The sequence below is a fragment of the Diabrotica undecimpunctata genome, chromosome 4 (assembly GCF_040954645.1).
Source record: "Diabrotica undecimpunctata isolate CICGRU chromosome 4, icDiaUnde3, whole genome shotgun sequence".
Classification (NCBI taxonomy): Eukaryota; Metazoa; Arthropoda; class Insecta; order Coleoptera; family Chrysomelidae; genus Diabrotica; species Diabrotica undecimpunctata.
Window position 1 is genome coordinate 136,699,993 of NC_092806.1, and position 20,266 is coordinate 136,720,258.

At 34.2% G+C, this 20,266-nt stretch overlaps 1 protein-coding gene across 1 annotated transcript in view; it reads left to right on the top strand.

Moving 5' to 3' along the window:
* The window catches only part of poe (E3 ubiquitin-protein ligase-like protein poe), a 103,524-nt gene extending 83,687 nt beyond the window's left edge, over positions 1-19,837 (top strand). Inside the window, exons 37-46 of the mRNA XM_072530367.1 lie at positions 900-1,279; positions 1,337-1,516; positions 5,496-5,720; positions 8,046-8,266; positions 8,499-9,040; positions 11,825-12,068; positions 15,666-15,986; positions 16,085-16,409; positions 17,499-17,655; positions 19,587-19,837. Of these exons, the coding sequence (XP_072386468.1) occupies positions 900-1,279; positions 1,337-1,516; positions 5,496-5,720; positions 8,046-8,266; positions 8,499-9,040; positions 11,825-12,068; positions 15,666-15,986; positions 16,085-16,409; positions 17,499-17,655; positions 19,587-19,651 (2,660 nt within the window). The 3' untranslated portion in view covers positions 19,652-19,837. The remainder of the gene's footprint in view (positions 1-899; positions 1,280-1,336; positions 1,517-5,495; positions 5,721-8,045; positions 8,267-8,498; positions 9,041-11,824; positions 12,069-15,665; positions 15,987-16,084; positions 16,410-17,498; positions 17,656-19,586) is intronic.
* Positions 19,838-20,266: the final 429 nt, after the last annotated feature.

Sequence of the window (20,266 nt, forward strand, 5' to 3'; positions counted from 1 at the left end):
AGCGATAACAGTTAGGCACGCCACCCGAACAATAAAAACGAGTCACTTAACCCTCTGATAAGAATGAGTAGAATGGGTGGCCGCATTCCTTAAGCGCAAAACAAAATAACTGCTGGACAATGACTTTGCCACTTGTGACTCAGGTAGTCTGAACTTTAAACACAATAACACATTTGTCATCGACTATTGAACGTTGAAAAGTCATCGCTATAAAGAGAGAACGATATCAGTATAGAGAAAGAATTAATACATTGTCCTTATGACGATCCAACCAACGTTTACTATTTTCATCGTTATAGAGGAATTATCGTTATATAGGGAATCGTTATAAAGAGAGACTACTGTAGATATTAATTTATCATGTTTCACTCTATTAAATCGATAGTCTAACATATATATGTCATCTCTGCAGCGCTGGAACACAACTTGTGTAGCAAAGCGTGATCACTTGCATCTACAGCATCCCTAAAACCAAACTTTTTATGGGTCAGATATTCCTCGCATTTTAAATACATTCGTTTGTGAATTATTTTGGTTTGTTGAATGTTTTGAATAAATAACTAAATCTAATGATTATATATTCCTTACATTTTTAGGATTAGCTTTTTTAACAAAGGTGTTAAAAGTTGTAATAATAACTTTCAGGTGTCGCCATCCAAAAATCGTGGGTTCAATCCACCACCCAAGCTTTATTTTGTTCTTTTATTTAAAAAAATACTTCGTAGGAAATATTAAGGTATTAATAACAACTATTTGCAGTTGTGAGGGGCCAACTTTGGTCGGGCAATTTAATTTCTAAAAAAGTCCTAAAAAGTTTTAAGAAGCCTTTGTAGGGATTTTTTTTTTATCATTTAGAGGTACGTTTTAAGTATATAATTATCTTTGTTATTTTATTACAGGTACGGAAGAGGAGACCAAAGCTTTTATGTCAGTATGCATTCAAACAGTAGAGCGATACAGTCTTCAAGACATTTTAACTCCGGTCTTCATCTTTGAACGTCTTTGTTCCATTATATATCCCGAGGAGAATGATGTAGGAGAATTCTTCTTGACGCTAGAAAAAGACCCCCAACAGGAAGATTTCCTTCAAGGGCGAATGTTAGGCAATCCTTATTGCAGTCTGGAAGCTGGGTTGGGGCCTTTGATGAGGGACGTCAAAAATAAGATCTGTCAAGATTGTGAATTGGTGGCTCTTCTTGAGGACGACAATGGTATGGAGCTCTTGGTCAACAACAAAATCATGAGTTTAGATTTACAAGTAAAAGATGTATATAAAAAGGTAACATATTTTGTGTGTTTAGTATATCTGGAGTATATAATAATTCAAATATTTTAGATTTGGTTGGCAGAAGGAAGTGACCATGAACCGATGAGAATTGTGTACAGGATGAGAGGGCTTCTTGGTGATGCTACCGAAGAATTTGTAGAAAGTCTTAGTAATAAATCCCAAAGTGATGTAGATAATGAAGAGGTCTATAAAATGGCCAATGAGTTAGCTGATTGTGGAGGACTTCAGGTATGGAAAGTTAATTTATTATAATATTAAAGATAAAATAATGACTTCAAATTAATAATAAATTTGTATCTGACCATTTGATTTATTATTATCAGAATTATTAAGAAGGTTCTGAAACTGTTTTTGTGGCATGTTTTACATAGATATTTTTGTATGGGATAAAGCTACAATTGATTTTAATGAGAATTAAATTTTACATGTAATAATAAAAATAAATTTTTAATGATCTGAACCTATAAATGTTTATAATTGGGAGTGGGTGGCAATACCAGTAACACCAGTGGGTGGTTAAAATCATTCATAATGTTTATTTTATTTAAGATTATTTTTGAAAACGAATGTAAAATGTAAATATCATTACAATCAATGTGGCTTAATTCCATATAAAAATATTTATCAAAAAAAGTACAAGAACCTTAAAAGTATTCAAAATATTACAGTATATCGCAAAAATATACGAAATACCATTTATTATAACAAGTGGTTCTGTTTGTACATCTTGCACATTTATCTGATACGAAGTATAGTTTTTATATGTTTAGCTGTATAGTAACCGCCCAAATTAATCAATATTGATTAACATGGTCACTGCCACTCTATTATTTAAATATACACTCTTTTTACACATTTATCTGATACGAAATATAATTTATAGCTGTAACCGCCCAAATTAAACAGTATAGATTAACACGTTCACTGCCAGTCTAGAATTACACTCTAAAGTAGAATTTCACTATTTGGGAGAGTGATTCATCGTTTAAACGCTGAATATCCTCAAATTTAAATGTACACAGCAGTCCTCGAAAACTACCTGTTTTCTCAATTGCAATTTGCTTTTTCTCATAAGAAATTACACAATATATAAGTAGTATATTTATTTGTGCTTCTCTATAGAAAAACTGACCAGGAGTTGTCGTACAGTGTAGCCAATTCTTGTTCACAAGTAGTAATTATGGTCATACAAAACCTGTATTCTTCCACGCAGCGATTATTACCGTCATAAAAATACCAAAAAACATTATTTTTTCAATAGTAAAAATTAAGCACAAAATTGTAATTAAATAAATTTTATTTATATGTTCCGTTTCGTTACATATTTAAATTTATAAAATAAAAATCGATATTTTAAAACAATATTTTTCAATCGTTTGGCAACTTTGGAATTAGCGACGGAACTCCGTTTCAATTCAAATCCACAGAAAGCCGTAAAACTAGTTTTTGTCGAGCGAGTGCCCATCAACAATAGTTCATTTACATTGGCGTTTCTGAGGGTAGGGCATTTTGAGAATATATTTTATGCGATAAGTTTGTGTTATTGATAAAACGTGTTATTGATAATACGAGTGTTATAGTTTGTCGTTTTATAGTAAATTTTTAGTTATATTCTGTGATTATTTGGTTTGAGTTTTATTGGAGTTGGACGAAAAACCGAGTTGTTCCAAGAGAAGACAGCAAAATTCTGATGTTGATTCCAAAAATGAAATGCCGCAAAAGAGACGGAAAATGTTAACGTCCGAAGAGAAGGTAATAAAACGAAACGTTTATGAAGGAATTGTCGGCAGAAAAAGGTAAAACTAGAGGTAGGAAAAGCATTGTTTTGGATGACGAGACAAGGAATATTATACGTCGAAAAATTCATTCATTTTATTTTCGGAGTGAAATTCCAACACTGAAAAATATTTCTCAAGAGCTCGAAAACGATGACTCCTTACCCAAGATATCTTGTAGAGTCTTAACCAGGACCATGCGTGAAATGAACTTTCGATATGTAAAACTCAACAGAAAAAGTATGCTATTAGAAAAAAATAAAATTATTGTGTGGAGAAGAAAATATTTAGAAGAAATACGCAAAATTCGCAGCACTGGAAGCAAAATATGTTATTTGGATGAAACCTGGATTTAACGAAGGTTGGAAAAGGTCATACAGTTGGAAAAGTTTGGCAAGATTTAAATGTCAAAAGTAAACGCGAAGCATTTATAGAAGGCTGATATACAGAATTAAAAGCTCCATCAGGAAAGGGACGGCGTTTAATCGTCACCCATATAGGATTTTCTTCAATTTGAGTCGAAAAAAACAGGTGATTGTGAAAGAAATTGAAAGGGAGGATTCAAGAATGGCTTACAGAAAAGGGGATTGCATACGAAGAGTCAATGCTCAAAATTTAGCTACATGACATTGCACGCTTAAGGAAAAGTGAATATCTTAAATATGCTGTAGATGAAACTGCAAAAGATTATGGTGTCAAAGTTCTGCGTCTACCACCTTATCATTGTAAACTTAATCCCATTGAACTTATCTGGGAGCAAGTGAAAGGAGAAGTAGCACGCAATAACAAAACGTTCAAATTAACTTTAATTAAGAAACTTTTGATTCAAGCAATCCTCCATGTAACTCCAGAGAAATGGGCTAAATGTATAGGCCACATAATTAAAGAAGAACATCGTATGTGTGACCTTGACACTCATATCAAAGTTTTACTAGAGCCAATTATAATTACACCAGGTGGTGAAGATAATGACAGCGATAGCAGCACTGCATCTTCAGATTTAGACAGCGAATAATATTTTCTAATAGTTTAATAAGAACATCAACATAAAAAAAAACCCAAAAACAAAAAAAAAACGAGAAGAACATAGTAAGTGTGTATAGTGTTTGTGTTTAAACACATCAAACATTATTTTTATTTTGTTTTTATAGAATTTTATTTTGTTTTATAGGATTTTATTTTGTTTTGTTTTATACTGTTTAAGTGTTTTGTTCATTTTATTTAATAAGACAATATGGCTCTTGGCGAACACCCATTTAAAAAACTGTATTAAAATTTGTTTTAAAAAAATTTCATTGTGTAACTCTTTAAGGACGGGTCACGTCAAAAGAAGTTTTAGCGTAACTTCCGCGACAGCCGGTTGGTATCAGTAAACTTTCTGCAAAATTACTTCTTTTTTATAGCTTTTTGTTTGTGGTATTCTGTATTTTTAGGGGAATGTAGGGAATGAGCCACAAAATATTTATTCATATATTTAGTTATTGACGTTTCGATCTCTATATCCAGAGACCGTTTTCAATTATACAAATGATAGTACTATTTATTTTCTATGGCTTTTCGCTTGTCGTTCTGTATTTTTAGAAATAATGTTGGGAATAAGCCACAATGTATTTATTCAAATGTTTAATTTACGGACGTTTCGATCTTTATAAAGAGACCGTTTTCAAATATACAAATGACAGATATATTTATTTTTCTATAGCTTCTTGTTTGTGGCATTCTGTATTTTTAGGGAGAAGTTTGGAAATAAGCCACAATATATCTATTTACATGTTTAATACACTGACGTTTCGATCTCTATTCCGTTTTTAAAGATAGAAAAAAAAAGAAAATAAACAATATAAGATTATAAAAATATATAATAATAAACAAATAAAATAAATATAACTATCATTTATATCTTTGAAAGCGGTCTTTGGATATAGAGATCGAAACGTCAGTAAAAACTTGTAAATAAATATATTGTGGCCTATTTCGAACATTAATATTTGAAAAATAAAATATAATTAACGTTAAAATAAAAGTAAGTGTACGTCACTGGATTTCCAAATGGCTTTCCGCATTTCTGGGCCTTTAAACAATGAATCACTCTCTCAAATAGTGAAATTATACCATAGTCAGTCATTAGCCAGTCTAATACACTCTTTTTGTATATTTTACACTTTTATCTAATTTGACGTATAATTTGTATCGCGGTACAGTAACCGCCCAAGTTAAGCACTTCATCTAAGCTTATCCATTTTTTAGTATAATACGCCAGTTAAACACGTCACTAAAATGTGATCAGGATTGGCTCACATGGCAAGCCCTGAAATCGGCAGTAACCGTGTTAGTATTAATGTAGAGGTTTACTCATGGAATAATTATAAAGTTGAATGTCATATATTTTACATTTATAAATATTTTTGTTTATGTAGAAATGTCTTTTTCAGGTTATGGTAACTAGATTGGGAGCGATACCGAGCGTCACCAGAGCTAGACCGTTGTTACAAGTGTTATTAAAATTATTTAGGTTATGTGTGAAAGTTACTCGTTGTCAAGAGGTTTTAATAAAGCCGGAGTTGAAGTCCATGGAAGTATTTTTACGCACGTTGCAACTTTGTTTAGACAGCGATAAAGATTCTAGTCAAACTGGCGTTACCGAACAGCTATTAGATGTAAGTATATATTTTTAGGTTAAGCATTCAGTACTTGTAGTGTTGTATATTATAATTACGTTCTGTTTTGGCGGCCGTAGCCCAGCGGCCAGTATACGGCCTTCTAAACCAAAGTGGTATTCGAGAGTTGTTGTCTGAACCAATATCTGCTCCAGGATATATTGATATCCTTTTGTTTACTGAAGTATAATCTGTGTTCTGATTAGGTGAAGTGGATTATCTCCTGGTCGCTTCCATGTATACAGTCTTCTCTTATGTGGTGTAAACCAGGTATTTGTGATTGTAATGTGTTCTTGGCTGAACTGGTATAATCTATCGCATTATTCCTTGCTCTCTCTTGGTCCATATTCGCCTACCAGGTCAGATTTTCGACCTTGTCCAATTGTCTTGTTAAAAACAACATGAATATATTGTTACTTCGTTTTCTTTTAAGCCTTTGAGTGTCGGTTTTAATGGACTACCAAGTCTGACGTCCCAATGGGCGGGGCTTAAAAAACCTTTCCAAGTAAATCTGTTTTACGTGTATTTCTGTCATTAAAAGTTGAAAATATTGATATTTTTAATTGTTTAATTATTCATTCATTCTGTGCGATTGGATTTGTTGTGCGTGAATTTGTGAAGTAAGAATATCAAGGTATTAAGATATTTACTGTCAAAGTTCATATTTTAAGGTTATATTATGTTTGATTAAAACTTTAATTTTTTTTTTTATTTCAAGGTATTTTGTTCTTGTTTTTATCAGAGTTATTATAATATAAGGCAATAATTTTAGCCTAACATACAAATAGCACAATTACATTTTAAATTATCTTTAAAAATCATGAAATATACTGTAATATTTTTATTAAATCTGATTTATCGTCTTTATTTATTATTAAAATGTTCTAACTCTTAGTTTATTTAATCTTTATTTCCACTTATTCTAATTTATTACAGTCTTCTACACTTATTCTAATTCACTAAAAACACAATAATTTATATTAATTTATTTTACAACTTATTCGATACAACAATTTATTTTCGACTAACTGTTCTCAGCAAAGTTCCCTCTTTAAATATAAAATGCCGTTAGTTCTGGAATTCCCTCGAAGCAGACATGAATTGGCTCGAACATGGGGGAAGACCGGTCTCATCGTGGCTCGCAGCGGTGTTGATCTGAATTGCCTCGAATGAACGGGAACCCAGACTGGTTTTTATAGCGGCTCGGAGAAAATACTAGAATAGAAAAGAATTAGAAATAATATATTTACAGTGTGTGAAAATCTGAAAAGACAATCACAGAATATCTGAAATATAAGCAATATTAAATCAAACTAACAACTACTTTTACCTCATTTGATGTATCCACTTCCGTCTCTCTGAAATTTTAGAAGGGAATACAAAATACTTGCATGTTTTTTATTCACTGCAATGTTTACAGCTTGGAGCAAAGCACATAACCATTTTATTAAATAGATGGATGTAATAATAAAATAACAATTCTTATTAATTACAAATCGAATATCTTTATCCTTTTTATGGGATAAAATTACTTGCACCTAAAAAAGAATAAAACATTGATTTAAATATTTTTCAACTTCGTAAATAAATTCAATGATTTATTAATTAATTTTGAAATAACCCTGATAAAAACAACAACAAAATACCTTGAAATAAAGAAAGTTTTAAACAAAACACACATAACTTTGCGAGTAAATATCTTAATACTTTGATAATCTTACTTCACAAATTCACGAATAACAAGTAATACCAATCACACAGAATGAATGTTCATAACCAAAAGTCCTTATTTATTCTCCAAACAATTAAAAAAAACCAATATTTTCAACTTCTTATGCGAGAAATACACGTAAAACAGACTTGTTTGGAAAGGTTTTTAAAAACCGCCCATTGTGACGTCAGAGCTTCGGTAGTCCATTGTCCAGAAGCAAGTTCCTATTTCATTGTCATATTTCCTTTCTACAGGAGGGGCGTATACTTGACATAACATGTTAATATTGACATTCAATGTTCTACTATTTGACTGGATTACTACAATTCTGTCCCTAGCAGGTATACAATTTTTAACATATTTTGTGAACTCTTATGTTACAAATATACCAACTCCATTCGTATGGTGCGTCTTCTTCTACGTTGTCAGAATAAAACTGTGTCTTATTCTTGGCCACATTTGAGACATTAGAAAGGGGAAACATTTAGATTTGCAGCGTATGATGACAATTTGTATGTCATGGATCGTCATACTTTAAAAATGTAATGTCTGGTATTGAAAGTTGTTCGTGTTCATAATGTTGGTATACATGTTTATAATTTCGTATTTTTCAGATTATGGAAACGATCTTGTCGAAAGCAACAAGTGAATCCGAAGAAAACTTCACAGAGTTCTCACAAACTCTAGGTAGTGCCGAATACGTCAAATCTTTACTGTCGTGTACTAATCAGCAGGTAGTGAAGAACAGTTCCGTTCTAGTCCATTTAACCAGAGTATTAGCCGCTTTGGTTTACGGCAACAAAGAGAAAATGAAGATTTTACTCGATCATTTCAGGTAAGCGTATATATACATATCCAAGAATACCTCGTGATTTGGCAGAATAATAGGGACTGTATAACATTTAATAGGATACGTGTGAATATTCTAGTAGATGAAAAGGGGGTGGAGATTAATTGGTTATACAACTGATTGAAAGCCAAGTGTACTCTATTCCAAGAGTTTATTATATTTCGCCAATTTTCATTGGCAAATAATTTTATTAATTTGAATTTTATTATTGTTTCAGTTCCGTCCTGGATTTCAACAAATATGACATTGAACATAACTCAGACGATCAACAGAAACTGGAGATGTTCTGCGTTTTAACCAACAGCATCGAGAAGAATGCGATTGGCAGCACTTTAAAGGATTACATAATCGCTTTAGAAATAGTCAAAAATGCCTTAGAATATATAACTATGCACGCACCTTGTGTTAAACCGACTTTATTAAGGGTAGACAGCGACGAGTTGAAAGATTTCATATCCAAACCCGCTTTGAAATACATTTTGAGATTTTTAACTGGATTGGCACATAGTCACGAAAAGACGCAGTTAGCAATAGCTGCTGCCGAAACTATTCCGATTATTCATCGTCTGGAACAGGTCTCTTCAGATGAACACGTCGGATCTTTAGCTGAAAACTTATTAGAAGCACTCTGCACGAATCCAGACGTCGCAAAGCAGATTGATGCCGTTAGAGATTTTACAAGATCTGAGAAGAAACGTCTCGCCATGGCGATGAGGGAAAAGCAACTTGGTCAGCTGGGAATGAGAACCAACGATAAAGGTAATTAACAAGTTCAATAGCATGATTCATTGTTTCGGGTTATATCTTCTTAATAAAAAGAGCAATATTAACAAAGAGAATAAAAACAGTATACTAAAAACAAACTACAATGGTACCTCGACATAAGAGTGTAATTCAAATTGCACGAATTTCAAAGCAATTTTCCCCATTAAAATTAACTGAAATGTCATTAATCCGTTCAGTCCCCAAAAAACACGTTAGTTGTTTTTGTTAAGTGTTTTTAAATAAGACAAATGTATTTAAAAGAACAAACATTTATTTATAAGTAACAAAAAATGAAGTGCTTAAAGAAGCGATTAATTTTCGTCAGTGGCCTTCACTTTTTTCGCCACACTTTGCTCATTTTCATCTGCAGATCGTTTAAAAAATCTGTCTAAGGAGTTATGTTTCTTCCTCCCTTTCAGAATATTGCGGAAATGTATTAGGCAAGTTTTGTTGAACAACACCGATGCACGACCAGTTGTAACTTTTTCGTTGTGATTTTTATCCAGGAACTCAGCAACTTTCTCCTACATTCCCAGGATCTCCTATATATCTCTTGTAGAGACAACGTCTTCCAATTCTGGTTCCTCTTCAAAACTAATTTTTCGTTGAACCACCGTATGCTGCTGCGAATATAATCGTCTAACTCCTCGGTTGTCAACTCCTGAGACTGTTCCTCGACAAGTTCCTTCACATCTCTTTCATCCACCTCCAGACCCATGGATTTTCCAAGAGAAACAATCTCATTTACCACTGACACTTCGGGTTCCAGTCCTTCGCAGGCCCTTTCATCTACAGCCTCAGGCCACAGCTTCTTCCATGCAGAGGTTAAGGTCCTTGTTGTAACACCTAGCCAGACCTGCTCAATAATTCTTAGGCATATTACTATGTTAAAGTGGTCCTTCCAGAACTCTCGAAGGGTAAGGTTTGTGTTCTCCGTCACCTCAAAGTAACACCAAAAAATGTGCTTGGTATAAAACTTCTTAAAATTAGAAATCACTTGCTGATCCATGAGCTGCAAGATAGGAGTGGTATTGGCTGGTAGGTAGAGAATCTTTATAAACTTGAACTCTTAGAATAAATCATCTTCGAGATTTGGTGGGTGAGAAGGGATATTATCTAGGACAAGAAGAATTTGCATGGGTAGCTTGTTTTGCTGTATATATTTTTTAACAGAAGAGACAAACACCACGTTTATCCACTCCACAAAGAATTTCCTGGCGACCCACGCCTTTGGATTTGCCCTCCACATAACTGGCAGTTTTTCTTTTAAAAACTTTATGTGACTTAAAGGCTCTGGGATTTTCTGAATGGTACACTAGAATAGGTTTGATTTTACAGTCGCCACTCGCATTGGCGCAAAGTAGTAGAGTTAATCTATCTTTCATAGGTTTGTGACCTGGCATCGACTTCTCCTCTGCTGTTATGTAAATTCTGCCTCGTCACAGTTGAATACTTGCTGGGGGATGTATCTTTTGGCTTCTATCAGTTCGGAAAACGTTTTGATGTAAACCTCAGCTGCTTTCACATCCGAACTTGCTGCCTCACCATGCCTGACGACGGGGTGAATGCCGGTCCTTTTTCTAAAGTTGTCAAACCAGCCCCTACTGGCTTTAAATCGATCTGCTTCAGCAAATCTTCTCACATATGGCGCTTTGTGTTAAGGTTCCTCCTTGAAGCTGCTTCTCTGTCCCCACACCATTAGTAGTTCTCCATCTTTTCATGGAGAGAAGTCCGGAGCTTAGAAATTATTTAACGTAATGTAACGCCTTTAGCTGGCATTATACCATTTATCACCTCCTTCCGTTTAAGTACAGTACATATCATTGATGTGGTACGCCCGTACTTCCACGATAAGTCCGTTACTCGTACACCTTGCTCATGTTTTTCAATGATTTCACGTTTTAGTTCAATAGATATCATCTTCTTCGAACCCAGGTTGTAAAAATAATTGTAATATTGTAATGTACAAAAAGCACAAAACGCGAACCCAACTTATCAACAATACTTCGAAAATGAGGGAAACAAGCAAAGCAGACAGACAAGGTTGTTGGAGCTACCTGATTTCTTTACAAATTGCTGATCTGCTGTAGATTGGTACTATAAACATAAATGTCAAAGTGCCGTCTATAAAATATGAAATCAATAAACTGTCTCTAGTAAAAATTTACACAGTGTAAATTACACCGACATCGAGAGTGCAATATGGTTAGTATTAGAATTCGAATTTTTGTCGGATTTAACTTCCAATGATCATTTAATTTGTCGGTCCAAGTAATAGTGACATACAGACCCGTAAAATGATCGTTATGACGAGGCCGTAAAGATCTATTACCAGTAAAACTACCTTTTATTTACAAAGCAAATTAGAAGTAGTCAAATAAGAGATGAATTTGAATAAAAACCGATTCCTCATATCTCAAATCTTGCTCTCATCTCAAAGAAAAATATCGCTCGCTCCTCAGCTCGTATCTCAAAATACTCGTATATTAGGGCGCTCTTATATCGAGGTACTACTGTATAATTATAATGGTATATTGTTTTCGGGGTTTAGAAGCAGTGTTTTGGAATTTATTCTTCTAGACTTGTTTTTCAACTACACGGCAGATATCAAATACGATGCGGCCAAAGTTAAGTCTTATTTTGACATCATATCTGTACTATCAGGAAAGGAAAACATAGCTGTTGTAAAGACTTTTCGTTCTTTCGACCCAGATTTTAAATAATGAAGAAGAGTGATTATTTATATATTTATCTGTTTATACGTGTTTTACTTATCAGGTCAAGTCACTGCAAAGTCTAACATACTCCAACAAATTGAAGAATTGGGTGAAGAATCCGGATTGGTGTGTTGCATATGTCGTGAAGGATACAAATATCAACCAACCAAAGTTTTGGGACTGTACACGTTTACGAAAAGGTGTAACGTAGAAGAATTCGAAGGCAAACCAAGAAAAACTGTTGGATACACTACTGTCAGCCACTTCAACATCGTTCATATCGATTGTCACATGAGTGCAGTGAGGTAAGTTTTGGTCTATTTTAAATATAATTTAGTATTAATCGTTCTTCTTGAATTTAGATCTTAAAACAAGTTTTTTATCTATTTTACTTTTAAATATTTATCGATGATTTGTTATAAATACAGTTCTCCGCAAAATAAGTAAACAAATTCAAGCAATTTTAATATGCATATATTAGGACAAAAATGTTCAATGGGAACTCAGTATTAGCCGCTCAATTACATATTTGGCATACCTGTAGAAATTCTTTCTCTAGCGACATGGGACTATCTAAATTAATTCCGGTCCAAATTTTTATAGATCCAACATTAAAAACTCCAACTTCCTGAATGGCAACATGCCGTTCACCCCTAACTATACACACTCCCTACCAAAGCCATCGCATCGGCGTAATATATTAAACTAGAATGAGCATATAAGCAACGAGCAGTGACGGCATCTTTTGCGGTTGTTCGATATGTCTCTATCTAGGGCATTTAAAGTCGCCACTGTCTCTCACCCCAAAGACGCCAAAAAGAGACTCTGCTATACTTGATTGATGTAAGACAGACATAAGCAACTAGAAAAAAGATTGTCTACATTTTGCTTTATATATTGCCCAGTCTATGTTAATATATTACGTCTATGACCAAAGCCTTCTTTTACTTGTGACATATAGTTGTGGTTTGGTCATGCAAACAATTACATGCAATTCTAGACAAATCTGATAGTTGCCAGGATTGTATTCAGCCAAATGTGAAAGTTTTATGGAATCAAAATGGTATCAGTCTTCCGGGAGGATGATGATTCCAGATTCCATGTTTTTACCTTGTTTAGGCTTCTGCCTCTTCAAGGAAGGGGGTGCTCCTTTTTTTCTGTGGAGCGAGGGGGTGTGGTAAATGTAACGGTGATATGTGTGTGGAGTTGTAGTGGTGGAGTGCTAGAAAGCTGGGGTTCAGAAGGTGGCGTATTGTGATAAGGAGCGCACAAGAGGAATTATTGGTAAGCGAAACAGGCCAAAGGGAGGTACTTCAAGGTGTTACCAGCCATACTAGGAACGGCTCTTAATTAGCATTTTTGGCTTGCAGTTGTTAGCTGCTATATTTTATGGGGATTGATTCTAATATATCAAAATTCTCATCAGGAAGTTCGTTTCCAGTGTTATGTAGAAGTTTTGCTGGAAGGAATGGAACTTTTGTTTTAGGAACCCTGGTGAGCATTTGCCTTCGGTGACTGCAAGGAGTTTCCAGTATTTGTTTGGCTCGGTTGTTCGAGCCTGCTATAGTGCGAAGGATATACCTCCTGCTGAGGATCAGGATTCTGTCCTTGATTGATATTACGTTGGCTACTTGATGTATGAGTGCTGACGGATAGTCTCTGCGCTTCCTCATGCAGAATCTTAGAATTTTTCTTTCAGTGGTCATGATGGTGTTCATTTGGCGGGTGTTAAGTGACGCGTAGACGCATGTCTTGTATTCGATTATTCGAGTTTAGTCCTTTTTCTTATCCTGTCTAGGGTGTTTTGTATATCGGTTTTCCAGTTGAGAGTCCTACTAAAAATGAACTCCCAAATAGGAAACCGAGTTTCTGAAAATGTCTTCTCCTAGCAGGGTTGTTTGGCCCTGGACATCAGAGCAGTGGGGAGATTTAAATAGAATTAATTGGATTTTGGAGGCGACTCGGTCTAGGTAGTTTTGAGCTCTTTCGAATACAGACATTTGTCCACGCACTCTTATGTGGGCCTGACGTGAGGAGCGCAGTGTCATCAGCATACAGCAGTAGGGTTTCCGATCTATACTGAGAGAGGGGGATGTCACTGTTGTAGACTGTGTTTAGTAGTGTAGCAAGAATTGAGCCCCGGGGTACTACAGCTTGTGGAGTGAATGGTGAGGATAAAATGTTGTCAACCTTGATCCAGATTGGAGAGATAGGAATTTATTAGTTTAACGAAAGTTGTGGGCAGTCCAGCAAGGTGGAGTTTTTCGATCAGGTCTGTGTGCCAGACCTGGTCGAATGCTTTCTGGACGTCTAGGAATATGCTTATGACGTGTTTTCTTTCGTTAATTGATTGTGAAATGAAAGTTGATGCTTCATCCAATGCATTTTGTATGGGATGTCCAGCTCTGAATCCCAATTGATAATTTGGAATGGCAAAGTGAGTGTCTAGGAATTCTATGAGTCTCTCCTTAAAGATCCTGTGCTCAGTAGTGAAATAGGTCTGTATGATTCAGGGTTGGTTGGGGATTTCCCTTGTTTGGGAATCATGACGTCCATGACATTGGAAAGTAGCTCAGCGCAAGACATGCATTGATTATGTTGGTGAGCAGCGGGATTATATTCTCTGGAAGATTTTTGAGGCATCTTCTGTGGATGCCATCAGGGCCAGGAGATGTGTTTTTACCTATGTTACACACCTGCCTGATGGTGTCCTCGGTCACAGGGGTCATTCCGGGCGGAACCACGTCGATTATTTATAATTGTAAAAAATGTATTGGTTATTGTCATATTGTTTAAAGTGTAAAATTCTAGCAATCTCCTTTCATTTTTATTTCTGGTTATTTCTCCAAATAGTCCTATATGTCTACTGTATATTTTTGTCTTTTATTCCCACCTTGCTGTTGAAATCTCCTGCAATGTATATTTCTCCTTTTGCGACTTCTATCGCAAACGTGAACTCTTTCCAAAACTTATCTTTGGTTTGTGCGTTATCATCTTCATTTGGTCCATATATTACTATAATAGTTATATTACGGCTACACTCAGTTATCATTCAGTTCAATTAGTAATATTCTCTCTGACCATGCTTTCCAGAAGTATATCTGTTTCCAGTCTTTTATGTATTACACAACCTACACCTGAGGCTGCTCTTTTGTCTTCTGAGACTCCACTATATATTAAGGTATGATTATTTTCCATTTTTACTATTCCTTATCCTTTTTTTTTTCTTGGTCAATATCTATTTAATTTTGCTGTCTCAAACTCCTCTACTACTTAGATTTCTTTGCCATTTATGCTCTTAATGTTCCACGCTTCAATTCTCCAAATGATATGCTCATTTTTTTCTTACTTGATGTGTTTATGTTTTATACTTTGATTTAATTTATTTTTGTCAACATGTTTTTTTCCTCAACATGTCTCAAATTTTCTCAAAATGTCAACATCTTGTTTTTGCAACATTTTATACACCTTTGTATAAAATATTTTAAATTGGTTTATTTGAGAAGTCATTTCTATTGTAATCACACAGAGAAAATCACCAATAACTTTAAGCTCAGAATATATATAAAATCGCAGGAAGCAGAGTTTGATTTTTTAAAGCGTTTACCAGAATTGTCACGTCTATAAGTTTCTCTCTATGTTTAAGTATGCAGAGCAGTTGTCTACGCTCAAATTTGGGTATGGCATATTAAAAATAAGAATACGTTTCCTGTTTTGTCGCTTCTAACTAAACTTTTTAGAAAGAAATAGAGCACTGAAATTGTTTTCTTAAAGAACTGTATACATGCATCCATTTCCGATTATATTCAAATAACAAGCATTTTAAATTATCGTCAAAAATACGTTTTTAGCTTAATTTATTATAACAATAAAAGTGTTTTTTATTAAAATTATGTTTTTAGGTTGGCAAGGGCTCGTGACGAATGGGAATCTGCTGCCCTTCAAAATGCCAACACCAAATGCAACGGACTTTTGCCGCTATGGGGTCCACAAGTACCCGAATCATCATTTGCCAGTTGTCTTGCCAGACACAACACATACTTGCAGGAAAGCACGAATCATAGAGATATAGGACACAATTCAACTATTCACGATTTGAAGCTTTTGCTGTTGAGGTTTGCACAAGAAAAATCTTTTCACGAAGATACGGGAGGCGGTGGACCACAAAGTAACATGCATTTAATACCATATCTGATACACGTTGCTTTATATGTGATAAATACGTAAGTATCATTTCTATAATAATTTTTCTTAATACTACATACAGATTGTCTATTTTGTATAATATTTCATATATATATATATATTGTCTTCATTTTAGTACAAGAGTGAATAAAAGAGAAGAAGCCAACCTTATGTCTTACATCGAAGCTACTAACCCAGAAAAATGGATAGAAACAGCGTATGACGCTGAAGGTCCTTTATACTGGATAACGATGTCCATTTTACTTCACTCCAGACAACAGTGGCAAGCACATCGTCTTTCTCACTTTAGACGATTAATGGTTTTGGCACACGTGCGACATTGTCAACCGTCCGGACCTGTCAAAACTGTATCAGACAAATCAGTAAAAGATTACAATATCTATAAACCGTACTTGTTGTTCTTTGGACTTATTGATGGAATCTATAACCATTTCTTTAAGGTAAGCTAAAGAAAAATGTATAATTGATACTTTTTTATTTATTGTGTAGAATAAATCTCCTTAACGTGTAGTTTTATCGAATTATAATGTAACAATTAAACTAAAGAGTTGAACTAATTATGAATATAGTGTGACAGCAGACCTAGTAAAGCACAGTTTAAATTTAAATAAAAATAGGTAAATCATCTTTCGATACAGGTGTTCACGTGGTAGGGTTGTTTTGCTTCTAGTCTGAAACGGATCGGCAAGGAGGAAACTGACCTGTGTGTACATTGACAAGGGGGTTATACAGATACTGCTGAGCATATTCTATATACTAAAGATAGAGAAAGAAAGATGGAAGTATGAAATAGGCTTAGGTGAGAGGACCACAGTGAAGATACTGGTTGATTTGACGCCTTCCTAGCGAGAATTTGCCTGAAATATTTAGTGGTTGGTATAGTAGTGAGGGTGATGAAAGAGAAATAGAAAATTTATAGTTTTAGAAAAGATCAGAAAGTGAAGGTGGTATGGTGAAGTACTTTTCACCATAGGTTCTTTAATGAATGGAGCTTTGGGTTAATAGAAATCTTAAAATTTTAGTGTTTTCTTAAGACTTTCCTCTCCCGCATTAAAAAATGAAACAAATGTTGATGATTTTATTAATGCACCACGTCAGACGTCCTTATCTGTAATAATCTTTATTTAGTTGATTATAAGTTACTAGTAGTAAATAAAAAAAAGACGACTTCAAGAAATATTTTGATAGTGTGAAGATAACTAACATGCTAGATAATATTTGGCATAAAATTGGCATTGTATTGTATGGATCAAAAGACGCAGTTAAACTGCAAGTAGAACTTAGTCTTTCATTCGACATATATTTAAAATTATGACGGATGACATGGAGGAAGCCATTAGAACGTTGAGATTTTAGAACAAAGGAGCACGAAAGCCCTGAATAGGCGCAAATAGTCAGGAAGACAACGTCCCATCCACGGTCACAAGTACAAAATAAGAAATGTTTCCATTGATGTTGATATCGTGAATATTACTTAAATATTACTAGTTGAATATTACTTAAATGTTTTTCTTTTTTTGTTTTTTTAGAATGTGGGAGGTCCAGACGAACAATGGTCAACCAACTTAGCAGACTACATTCGCCACAATGATGAAGCTTTGATGAAATCTTCAGAAAAGCTCTTGGCTGATTATACAGATGAATTTTTACCTTGTACTTCCTTTTCAGAATTCTGTGATGTGGCAGGTAAATATTTATTACGTTTATTACATCCCATTTAGGTTAAAACAAAAATAAAACCCCTATCCCAATCTGTTCTTAAATCATTAGATATTATTTATAATAAAAGTCTTAGATTATTCACAGGGGCTTTTCCAACTTCCCCTGTACCCAGCATTTATGCTCTTTTAGGAGAACCACCTCTACATCACCGCCGCATGTTCACCGCTCTATCACATGCAGTTCCTCAGTCGCTTTTGATATTTCAAAACAAATGTATCAAAACACTTTTACAAACAAATATGTAAACAAATTCCAAGATATTCGCTGTACTAAAAAACATATTACGAAAGAATTAAATCCATACTTCAAAATCTAAACACTAATTTTCCGGATGTTTTCTCCTCGAATATTAAATACTCTGAGCCTTGGATGATCGATTTTCCAATCTGTGATACATCTCTGACATATTTCGATAAATCTAGTACAAAAAATTCCCTGATTCGGCTTGAGTTCGAAGCTCTCTTACAAAAGTACCCCGACCACCCGCGTGGGGGCATCAATCGTTTCCTCAGAAAGCAAGCTTCTTTTCCGTCTACCCCTAGAATATAGCACATATTCAGCTGAGCTCTACGCTTTATACCGTGTTTTTATTAAAACATATTTTTGAAACATCCTTTTGAAAAGTTACTAAAATACCAACTGCTCCAAGCTCATCAACATGGAAGAAGAGTTCAATTTTTGTGGGTACCCTCAAACGTGGGAATAACGGGAAACGAAGAAGCTGACAGGGTTCCAGTAACTTAAAAGGTTATTTTAAAAATAAAGTAATTACTATTTTAATAGGAATAAGCCACACTTGTAGTTTAGAATAAGTTTATTGACGTTTCAATTCAATTTGAACTATTTCCGAAGTGGAAATTGAAACATCGATAAATTTATTTTAAACTACAATTGTGGCTTATTCCCATTAAAATAGTAATTACTTTAAGGGAGAGCGCCCACCAAACTGGCGTGACATGTAACATAACAGTAGCATAGCACGAGCATGGCACTGGCGTGGAAGGTAGCGCACACCAAAGTAGCATGACATTAAAAAGGCTAGCTAAATTCAAAATATCGCCTTCTGAGGATGAAATTATGCTAACGCTTTTAAACGTCAACAATATGAACAATTGGGTACACCCTTATTGGAAAGAGATGCAAGGGCATAGTAGATTTAATGTATTTAAAGAATTAAAAAATTCCGGACTTGTGTTGTCATAGATACCCGGAAATGTCTCAATTTATGAAACAAAACGAATATTAAATTCTGAACTGTCTTCCATATTTACATTTTTTAACAAACACACATGCAAAATGCAAATAGCACGTGGTAAAAAGTAGAACAAGCTCTATTTTTAACGACGTGGCGTAGCAAGCTGCATGACGCCACTGTAACTGTCATTTTGGAGTGCGCTGAATCATTCGTTTGCATTGGTTACATTTTAAGTAACATGCTAGACGCTAAATGGGTGGCCTCAAACTAATTCTAAGCTGAATAAAAGAAAAAATAATGTTTCTCAGTGCATTCCATCGTCGCTTAACAGCCTAACTTGCCTGTATCTGACAGATATATAACTCTAAATGTGCCTCGAGGATGATTTTACTCATAGGACAAAATCCTTTAAATGAACGGTATATGCTCATCGTTAAGTTCATTGATTTCATTGTTTCTTTGAATTCTCCAAATACTTTTGAATGTTCTTGTATCAGAATACTGTCAGTATTCCTTCTTCAAAATGTTCTGAGTTTTTATCTTTTTTGTCCTTAATCAGGTTTTGCATCCATAGATCACTACAGGTCTAATTTAGTGTTCTGTAAATTATTGTTTTAGTTTGTATGTGTAATAGTTTGGATACCATAATAAAATAAATCTTGTTGATTCCTATTTTCTAATTATTCTTTTTTTGTTCCAGGTTTACTCGACATTATAACCACGCCGGATAGGTATTTAAGTGACCTGCTGAATGGATTACCTTAATGTGTATAAAATGTTTCCGAATTTTAAAATGTAAACAAAGGCTGTACACTGTTTTTACTAATCGCTTGCTGCTAGGTTGTAATCTAAATAAATGTAGTATATATTTGCTTGTTGTTGGAGTTTTAGAAAAACTAAATTATTGTAATTACGGATTTAATTATTATTTGAATTAAATTTTAATTTATACTGGACTTTTTTTAATATGGCATATCGCCAGATATACTTCCCGAACACTCGATATAATCGAAAAAAAAAAATCGGTTGCCTGTAAAGTCGGTTTTACGGGCGAAGATTTTACGTGACAACGTCTTTTTCTCGGTAGAATATTTATTGATATGAATATTATTAAATTGCACAATAGGAACAAGGAATTGAATGAAAATAAGAATTGCATTACCGATTTATTAGGTATTTTATATATTATTTATATTTTATATATTATATTTTTATATATTATTTTATATATTATTTATTTTATATTATATTATTGATCTTAATGGACACTGGAGTTGAATCCTGGACACTAACTGAAGCAACGGAGAAAAAACTTGAAGCCTTCGAGATGTGGCTATACAGGCGAATTCTAAGGATATCATGGACAGACAAGATAACCAA